At 36.6% G+C, this 10,073-nt stretch overlaps 1 protein-coding gene across 2 annotated transcripts; it reads right to left on the bottom strand.

Moving 5' to 3' along the window:
• Window positions 1-737: 737 nt before the first annotated feature.
• On the bottom strand, window positions 738-9,553 carry cbx1b (chromobox homolog 1b (HP1 beta homolog Drosophila)). Of its 2 annotated transcripts, XM_042507888.1 has the most exons (6): window positions 9,413-9,553; window positions 6,579-6,660; window positions 6,160-6,331; window positions 4,814-4,967; window positions 2,813-2,907; window positions 738-1,397 (listed from the first exon to the last, which is right to left on the bottom strand). In XM_042507888.1, the coding sequence occupies exons 2-6, from the start codon at window positions 6,631-6,633 to the stop codon at window positions 1,256-1,258; spliced, it is 618 nt and encodes a 205-aa protein (XP_042363822.1). In that variant the 5' UTR covers window positions 6,634-6,660; window positions 9,413-9,553; the 3' UTR covers window positions 738-1,255. The 2 variants fall into 2 exon arrangements, with proteins under 2 accessions (XP_042363822.1, XP_042363823.1); XM_042507889.1 differs by lacking the exon at window positions 9,413-9,553 and having other exon boundaries at window positions 6,579-6,918.
• Between the last annotated feature and the right edge of the window lie 520 nt (window positions 9,554-10,073).

Consider the following 10,073-nt stretch of genomic DNA (forward strand, 5'->3'; position numbering starts at 1 on the left):
GGGAGTCCCAGACAGAGAGATGTAGTACGCTGTAAAGCCCTCTGAAGCAAACTGTGATTTGTGATTATGGGCTTTAAAAATGAAATTGACTTGATTTGAAGGTGTCCAAAAGCGTAGCGCACAGTAGGCGCCTAGGTGCAAAATTCAGAGATGCACAGCCAAGAGCCACGGCAACTATTGGAGCCTTCATTCTTGACGTGAAAGACAAAATATCTATTTACCTCGCACTGCGGAAACAAAGTGAGTCAGCAGTTTTTCCTGTTCTTCTGTTACAGTAGATTTAGTATTTTCAGGGAGATCGGGCCAAATACTCCATATAAATGAGTATCTGGTAGGGATAATGTACTTTTTATGAGTATCGTCAAAGTAAAATGCGTCAATATCGCACTGATCAAAAAATGTTCTGAAGCTAAATCCTTTGTTTAAATTGTTTTCTAACAAAGAATAAATGCAGCAACTTCTGATCAACTCATATCAATTCAGGTTTAAGTAACAACCTCTGGTTTAAATTCAGCCTGTTCTGTGTACAGTTGTGGATATAGATAATTAAACTGGTTGAGCAGATCTTGTAATGAGCATTTTTGTCTGTTTTTTTGATATTCAATTGACCAGATTATGTGAAAATGTAAAATGATCAGTAGCTGCAGCACTGCTATGAAATAATCCCATTGTATACAAAGTGACCGCAGCAGAAACAGCAGAGTAACAAAAAGTGGTTTATTGTCCAAAACCGACAAGCAAGACATGTTCATGAAAAACACTACAAAGATTACCAATGACCAAATAAATCACTGAAAAGATTTGATAACCGTACATCAAACAAGTCCTCACAAAGCAGCTAATGGGTTTCTGCCCTCAAAAGCACCAATGAACCAAGTATATAAAAATATGGCACACTATGAACTAATAAAAACATCACCTCACTGATACACTGTCATAGCAAGATGACGAGCACTGGACCGAAAAATGATACTGAAGCGACCGACAGACTTTCTGAAAACTGGAGTCGATTCTTAAAATTAACACTGTCTTACATTTCTGCTGGGTTTTGTCAAGCAAATCTGAAGCATATTTACAGTTCGATTATATCCAGATAAAAGGAGAAACAAATGATTGATACACCGTAATACGAATGAGTCCGATGGTGTCTTGCTTGTCTCTGCCTCCCCCCGTCCTGACCCCCCAAATCTCGTCAAAAGTACAATGAAGTTCAAAACTACAGTTTCTTTCTCTCCCCCTGCCCTTTTGCCCCATGTTAGTTTTTCTCGTCTTTTTTCTCGTCTTCAGTGGGATACGAGTGCCAAGTGAGTCTCTCTTCGTAGAAAGAGATGACCACCTGCGGACACTTGACGTTGGCCTCCTTCGCCGGCACAAGGTCAGCTTCGTCCGAGTTTTTCCTGCAAACAACACAAATACATATTTAACTCCCTTAGGGACTGTTTTTTTACGTTTCATTCTTCATTTTTTGATAATTTTGACTGTTTATGCATATGGCATGAATTTGGCAATATTTTATATTTTTGTTTAATCTTGGAATTTCCAGCTCAGCTCCTACTATAAGATTAAAACACAGTTGTTTCATTCATACTGTTATGTGCCAAAAGTGTGCCACCAAAACCCATTCAAACTGACATTTTTAAACCCACAGCCATCAAAACATAAAAACGTGCACTGAGGAATGCACGATAATTATCGGACCCATATTGGTCCCGCCGGTGTCCGTGCCGCTCTCATTCTCCGCTGCTGTCACGGCCAGTGTCCCCGCCAGTGTCCGCTCGGCTCTCATTCTCCGCCGGTGTCCCCGCCAGTGTCCGCTCGGCTCTCATTCTCCACCACTGTCACGGCCGGTGTCCCTGCCGGTGTCTGCTCCACTCTCATTCTCCGCCACTGTCACGGCCGGTGTCCCTGCCGGTGTCTGCTCCTCTTTCATTCTCCACCAGTGTCCCCGCTGGTGTCCTGTCTGGTCTCATTCTCTGCCGGTGTGTTCGCCGGTGTGTTCGCCGGTGTCTCCGGCAGTGTCCACTCCGCTCTTATTCTCCACCCGTGTCCCCGCCGGTGTCCGCTCCGCTCTCCTTCTCCGTCAGTGTCTCCACCAGATTTGGCATATGGAGAGGATTTATGCTATTTCCTCACTGTCGCAGTCAATGTTGCTGCAAATTATTGACATATCCCAGCCTCCAATAATAATAAAAAAACTACTTTCCAAAAAATAATCATTTTTTTAAATCTAAAAACATAGTGGCATCATGACAAAAACCTGGCTAAAGGGTTAAAATTCTGAAAATTAATGAATAAACTCAGTGAAATTAGAAAATCATATTAATGTATAATATTTTATCGCCTGATTTTGAAAAGTGCATTATGTGTACGGAGCGATACGAGCGTGAGTATTTGACACTGCACAAATAATAATAGTGCATAAAAATCAATGTTGGTGCTGATCATTGACATGTCCCATACTGTCGTATGTTGAAAATAATTTTTTTTTTTTTTCATCTAAAAACATAGTAGCATCACGACAAAAACTTTTCATTTAAGGTGTAAATATTCTGAAAATAAATGAATATTTAATATTTATGATCAGGACTGATGCAGATTACAAAATTATCTTAATGAAAGTAGAAAATAATATTAATGTATAATATTTTTTAAAGCTTAACTTTGAAACGCGAGCGATGTGATTGTGTGTGTAATATTAAAGCCCCTGAGGATTAATGACGCATTTTATTTCCCTGACAGTCGAGGCAGTTTTTCAGTCGCTAATGTTTCAGTTTTTAACAGCCGTCCAGCAGTTTCTGTGCTGCATACAAACCATTTCATGAGGAACATGAGCTCTCCTGTGGAATCTGTGGCGCCAATAATCCTTTCTGGATCCAGCCCTCGAGCAAAGCCCCTCAGCTTCTCTGTCTGAGGATCAAACGACAAAATACAACTTCAATCAAAACATTTCAGCATAAATACCAACCACATACAGTATGCCAAGCTTCCCAGCTGAATTTAAAATAAATCCACACTAACACAATGCCAAAAAAGCAAAGGGATTTTGAGGAAACTATCATTATTTTGTGTTTGTGTGCAGCTTTTGTCTTCCTCATATTTAAAAGGGCTGCTGCAAACAATTACTTTCTTTATCAATAAATGGTTTTATTAATGGAGTGCCCTTCGTCACGAAGCCTGAGATTTTTCTATTTGATTTTGGATTATAGTGAAGAAATTAAGCTCTGTGGCAACCACACGTTTATGATACTTCCACGTTTTTTTTAGCGAGATAATCTTCACAAATGAAAAACACTTTTAGGATTTTGAAGCCATTTTTTTAACCCTGTGAGACTTGAATGAACATCACTTTCCTTGTTCTTTGTTCAGACACCTCCATAAGTATTTAAAACTTTGACATCTGTGCAAATTAGTCTGATTTCTTTTGAAAATATGGGAAAAAAGCAAGAACTGTTCCACAAATTGCAACAACTTAGTAGATTTTGAAAAATATTTTAATAGGTAAAAGGGGAAAAAAACTTTAGTTATAATGATCGTAATTATATATTTAAAATTATTTTACAAATTTATAATTTTAAGCCCCTTTTTTATGTCACTTCCTTTTAGTTTTTTTTTTTTTTTTTTTTTACTTTATTTTTTGTTTGTTTCTTTTTTCTAATTTTCAGGTAATTTTCTTGCACTTTATAAAATATTTTGCCAAAGTTAGTTTTTTTGGTAATTTCTTATAAAGTTGCTCAATGCGCTGAACAAACTATTAAGTAATTGCTAAATTCCTAGGTCTGCAATGAGTCTGCTGAGTCTGCACGTGGTGTGAGGTTTGGTATCAGCCTGTGTGTTGGGTGTGTGAACACACAGAGGTCATGGTGCACGTGGAGGAGGGAGTCTGTAATTGGTAGATTGGTCCCAAATGAAGGCGCTGTTGAAGTGTGCACCTAAAGCCTCATATTTGGAAATCCAGCATCCTTCTTTATCGTGAGCCTGTGATGTGGCTCACCTTGATGTGGTTTCAGGTTTGTTTAAACTACAACAAACACCTGCTGCCTGCAACTCTTCATCTTTACCAACTCACTGTGGCTGCTTTGTGTTTTACGGCTCTTTCCTGGCGATGTTTTCAACCGCTCTGCCCCCCAAAAAAACGAACAAAAAACAAAACGCTTTGTGGATCAAAAGTTTTAAACTGTTTCCGCCTTTTGTTCCTCAAAAGCAGCCGAGCGAAGCAAAGAAAACAGCTCAACAGTGCCGGTTGAATCTTTTTTTATTGGACATATTACATTTTCGACAGATTACATTTTATCAGCGATGAGACTATTTAATCTGACAGCAGGGTCAAAATACCGATTTGTTTCCACAGTGGGTTAACAGCTGGCAGTTGGCTGTCGTCTTTGTGATGTTTTCACTTGCAACTTTTAACAGAAAATATGGCATTAAGAATAACTGTGCTGCTTCTTTGAGGTTTTCTTGGTGTGTCAGGGCTCTTAGAGGAATTCTTCACTTGCAAAATGACCATTTGTGTATCAGCAACTCACCGTGCGTTACCTTGGTTTTGTGAAGAAAACTTTTTGGATTCTACGGGGAACGAAGAATCCAAAAAAAAGCAAACATTTTTAACAATTTAGACACAGTCTGCATTAAACAACAGCAAAAATATGTCCACTTTTTGAAAGAAATCAAACAAATGCTCTCAGGTTTCAGAGCTTTAATTGCTAATTAAAGGCATCTGAATGCAGCACAAGAAAACTGATCTTTATCCAGGTGTGAAAGGGTTAACCCCAAGTATCATTTATGGACTTCAAAAAAACAAAGAATCGGGACTTACGTCGTCTTTTTTCTTCTTCGTTTTGCTGTCGTCTCCATCTGCGTCTCCGGCTGCCTTCCTCTTCCCGTCGTGTGCTGATTTCTGGGACTGCAGGAACTCTGCGATCAGATCTGGACAGTCCAGATTGTCTTCTGGCTCCCACGTGTTGTCCTCTCTGCAGACACAAGGACATAAAACACAGTATTACATTAATAATGTAATCTCATGTTAAACGTCCCAGTATGTCATTCTACTTCTTACTAATAATTTTTTGCCATCTGTGATTTAGGGGAATATTTAACCCCTTAGGGCCCGCTTTAATATTACACACACTTAAAATGTGCTTTTCATAATCAAGCTATAAAAAATGTTATGCATTAATATTATTTTCTACTTCTATTGAGTTCATTTTTTAATCAACATCAGTCCAAATCATAAACATCAAATATTCATTAATTTATAGAATTTTAACCCTTTAAATGCCAGGTTTTTGTCTTGATGCCACTACGTCTTTAGACATTTTTTTAAATTTAATTTTAAATAGGGGTCGACCGCTATTGGTTTTCAGGATTATTAGCAGTTAATAAGACCAATAACAGATATGTGGAACCGATATGCAATTACTGAAAAAAAAAATCTTTCTGTCAATATTTGAAATTTGGAACATAAACTCCAACACCAAACTTTGGTTAAATGCCTTTTTCAAAACCGAAACTTTCAAAATCATATACAGCAAGTTCCCAGCAACTTTTTTTAAAAATAGAGTCAAGTAAAAAAAAGCAAAAAACAAAAAGTAAATAAATAATTATAAAAATATAAAAATAGCTCCCTATGGTTTTGCAAACTTAAAGGTCCTCTTATGCTGGCACTTTCTTTACACCTTTTAATTAATTAATTTGATCAGTAATCATGAAAATCAAACGCTGAGACAGATAATGAGCAAAACACCAAATATTGACTAACAATCGGCCGCCTATTTTCAAAATACAACATGGTTATAAAATGACATCATCAGGTGGAAAATGGTATTCCAAGGTAAAAGCCCTGAATGACACTCAGAAATAATACAAGTCGTGTTTTTATGCTTTGGTGGCTGTGGGATCAAAAATGTCAGTTTGAATGGGTTTCAGTGGAGCATGTTTTGCACTTCACAGTCTGAATGTAACTACTTAGTTTCCACAGTGAAATTCCAAAATTAAACAAAAATACTTGCCAAAATGTATGCCATATGCAAGAACACAAACAAAATGATTGAAAAAATGAAGAATGGAAAAGGCATAAAATGCCCCAAACAACAGGTTAAAGAAGAAAAGGACAGGAAAAGACAGAAGGCATGAGGTGATGATTTTCTGCCCCACATCACTCACTCAGAGAAGCCTTTCCACTTGAGAAGATACTCTACTCTTCCTTTCACCACTCGCCGATTCAGGACTTTTTCCACCACATATTCTTCCTCCTCCTCCTCTTCCTCGGCCACTTCATCTGGCTTCTTCTCCTTCTTCTCCACTGTGGTCATTTTGCTCTCTGGCGGGTCAGAAACTGGAGTTCAAAACAGAGAGTTACCGATCCTGAAGACACCCGGAGAGCATCCTAACTGTTCACATTCAGCGTTTTAAGACGTGTTTTTGGGGGACTTTTCTTTTTTTTAACAAATCAATCTGCTGAGTGCAGTTTCACAAACACTGATGGTGTCACACACATGATCCACTCCTCGACACACAGCTTACCGCACAACGACAGAGTGATGCAGAGACATTCATGTTAGAAAGTAATGATTATATGAAACCTTCTGTAACAGCGGGAACATCGTTAGGGGGCTCTGTGGTCAGGCTCATACTCATCAGTCAGACCTGGGGACCAGCAGCTTCCTGGTTAACGTCAACAGTGTTGCATCATGGGAGCATGCGAGAAGCAACGTGGCAGAGAGGAGAGAACAGCATTGGGTTTATTTAGAATAAAAGGGTAACAATGGGAGGCAATGGAGATGAGCGGCAATCTGCGTTTCACTGATAGTTTTAAAAATCCACTGTGTGTGTTTAATAATTTTGTCTCAGTTGTTGATTTTAACCCTTAGGGCCTGTTTTAATATTACGTTTGTATCGCTCAGTGCACAAAATTTCACAATCAAACTTTAAAAAACATTATACATTAATATATTTTTTTTTCTTTTATTGAGTTAATTTTAACCATCATTAGTCCTAGTCATAAATATCAAATATTAGTTGATTTTTAATCATTTTAATCCTTTAAATGCCAGGTTTTTGTCATGATGCCATTATGTTTATAGATTTAAAAAAAAAAAAGATTTTTATTTTTTTTAAATAGGCCTATACTACATGCAACATATTTTATTCTTTATTATCACGGCCTGGGATATGTCAATGATTAGCACCAACACTGATTTTTATACATTATTATTTATTGTGTAGAGTTAAATGCTAACACTCATACCGCTCTGCACACAACATGCACTTTTCAGAATCAGGTGATTAAAATTATTATACATTAATATGATTTTCTACTTTCATTTGGGTTTATTTTTTAACCAACATCAGTCCTAATCATAATTAGAAAATTTTCATACATTTTCTGAATTTTAACCCATAAAATGCATGTTTTTTGCCATGTTTTTAGATTAAAAATGAATAAATAATTATTTTGAATTTACTACATGCAAAGTAGTTTTTTTTAAACAATTATCTCAACCTGGGATATATCAATAAATTGCAGCAACACTGATTGCGACAGTGCACTTCGTGTAAACAGCCTGATTTTCTCCATAATATGGAGAAATACATGCCACATATGTCAAATTGACATCATCAGGTGGAAAATAGTGAAAATTACAAATTCGAAGGTAAATCTGGAAATTCTGATCTGGAAATTCCCAGATAAAACAAAAATATACAGTCTTGACAAAACTAATGTCATATGCATAAACACAGCCAAAATTATCACAGAATGAAAAAGGAGGAAAGTGCAAAATGTGCCAAACAGTCCCTAAGGGTTAAAAAAGACTGCCTAATCTGCATTGCCTAAAGTTACCCATGTACCTTTTGACATGGTGTAAACTTACTGGACTTCTTAGGGGGTTTGATGTTACAAAATATGAAAAAATGGCCCTAATCAAATGTATTATTGATCATCTATAACAGGATAATTACACAGGGTCGTTACCTCCACATCCAACAATCTGGTGTTCTCTTACAAAGTCGTGTTTTATAGCTCTGTGCTGCGTGTCTTATGTTTGTTGTGTCATATCACCATTGTACTGACTTGTGAGGGACTGTTCTTTATTTATTACAGTAAGAGGCGGTTGGGGTGTGACTTTTTTTTTAAACTTTTTTATTTTTTATTGATATCATGATCCTCCCAGGAACTACATGTATTTTTGCGTGACTCAGGAAAAAAGCATGACCTTCCCTCCACCATAAATAACCATATTTCACAGTTTCTGGCTAAATGATAGAAGATAAATGGTGTGATTTTGGAGATATTTAAAGAAAACATGCTTTTCAAATCCTCTTCAACTTAAGGTCGATTTAAGACTTTTTAAGACCAACAACAACAAGAGTTGAGAAAAACTACAACAACTAAAAAAAACATAAATAGACCAAAATGACTTATAGCAAAGGACAATTTTGCAGAAATGTTTATTTCAACAAAATATATTTTTGAGGAAATTCTTGGCAGGTTGGTTTTGTATGGCGATTTGTGTTTTGCCACAAATTTCTTTATTAAATTTCCTTGAACTTCATTTAAAAAAAAGGTGCAAGGAACTTTTAGTATCTGACGCTGAAAGGTTTAGTTTTTACTAAACATTTGTTAAAGGCATTTAAACAATGTTTTGTGTTGGAGTATATTATATATTAAATCATTAATTTCAACAGAAATGTTTTTTATTGTAAATGCGTATCTGTTCCAAATCTCGGTTATTAAGTTATTACTAATAATCTGCATCAGACCTGAAAAAAACAATTTGGGTCAACCCCTTAATGTAAACCACCTGCTCCTCTGATAAATAAAGCACAGTCCCTAATGAATGGTGGATACTGTATTACTGTACTAATATTTTACTTTTCTTGATGCTCTGGTTTCAAAATATCTCACTTAAGTAGCAAAAAGTCTGTGATAAATGAGAGTTTCTCTTATAAATAAACATATAAATGAAATGTGATCACTTTACTAATTAATAATGCAGCGGTGCCAACATCAACAACAGGAGGTTTGCACACCTGGCGGCGGCTTACCACGACGTGGAGTGTAAATATAGAGCTCATGATCACAGAATAAGATATAACTTATGTTAACATTGCTGTGATGTGAAATAAATTTAAATTTAGGGTGTTTTTCTTGCTAAAATTAGCGAGCACACAGAAGAAAAACAGCACGACAAAGCGTCGGAGGCTCCTCACTGTCTGTCTCCTCCATGTTGCTTTTAACAGCAACTAATGCAACAAACATACTCTGTCGATTATAATAATTATAATAATAAATGTGATTACTTTAACTACACAGTTTCCATCCCCATTGAAAACATGCACATTAACGGCTAGCTAACGTCAGTCTCGTGCACATTCAAACAACACGTTTGGAGGGAGGAGGGAAAATTAAACTCACCGATCACTTAAAATCTAATGTATTTTTCTAAATTTCCACCGATTTGAAACAACGCGACAGTCTTAACCGTGTGTTAATGTAGCGATAACGTCTGGATTTGTTAAATTTCAGAGCCGCCAGCTCGAGTACAGTGAGGTGTTTCGTTTCCGCCCCTTTGTCTGGTCCGAGAGAAGACGAGCAAAATCCAGTCCAGCGGTCCGGCGGAGCTCCGGGCACATTCACTGACTCATAGAACATGTGGATTTACTCACCAGCGTCAGGGAGCGAGCGGAGCTGCGCGCGTATGATTTAGAGATCTAATGTTACAGAGTCTGCGCAAACAGCGGACTGGATTAACGGAACGGACCTCACTGCATCAATACAGATGATATATACAGAAGATAAATACTTTATTTGAGGTACTTGTACTTAACTTGACTTAGTTCACTACATTTCAGAAAGAAATAGTGTATTTTTTTTTTTTTTACTTAACTACATTTATCTGGTGCCGTGGTTAGTTTACAAATTAAACATTTTACACAAATGAAGACTTTATAAATTATCATGTAAATATGAAAAAAAGAAAGAGATTAAAAATAAACTTTTTCCATACAATATATTTGCAAAAAGTGTATATAATATAAAGTAAAAAACATAATAATTATAAAAATATGACGTAAGA

Source organism: Plectropomus leopardus, chromosome 19, assembly GCF_008729295.1.
Source record: "Plectropomus leopardus isolate mb chromosome 19, YSFRI_Pleo_2.0, whole genome shotgun sequence".
Taxonomy (NCBI): Eukaryota; Metazoa; Chordata; class Actinopteri; order Perciformes; family Serranidae; genus Plectropomus; species Plectropomus leopardus.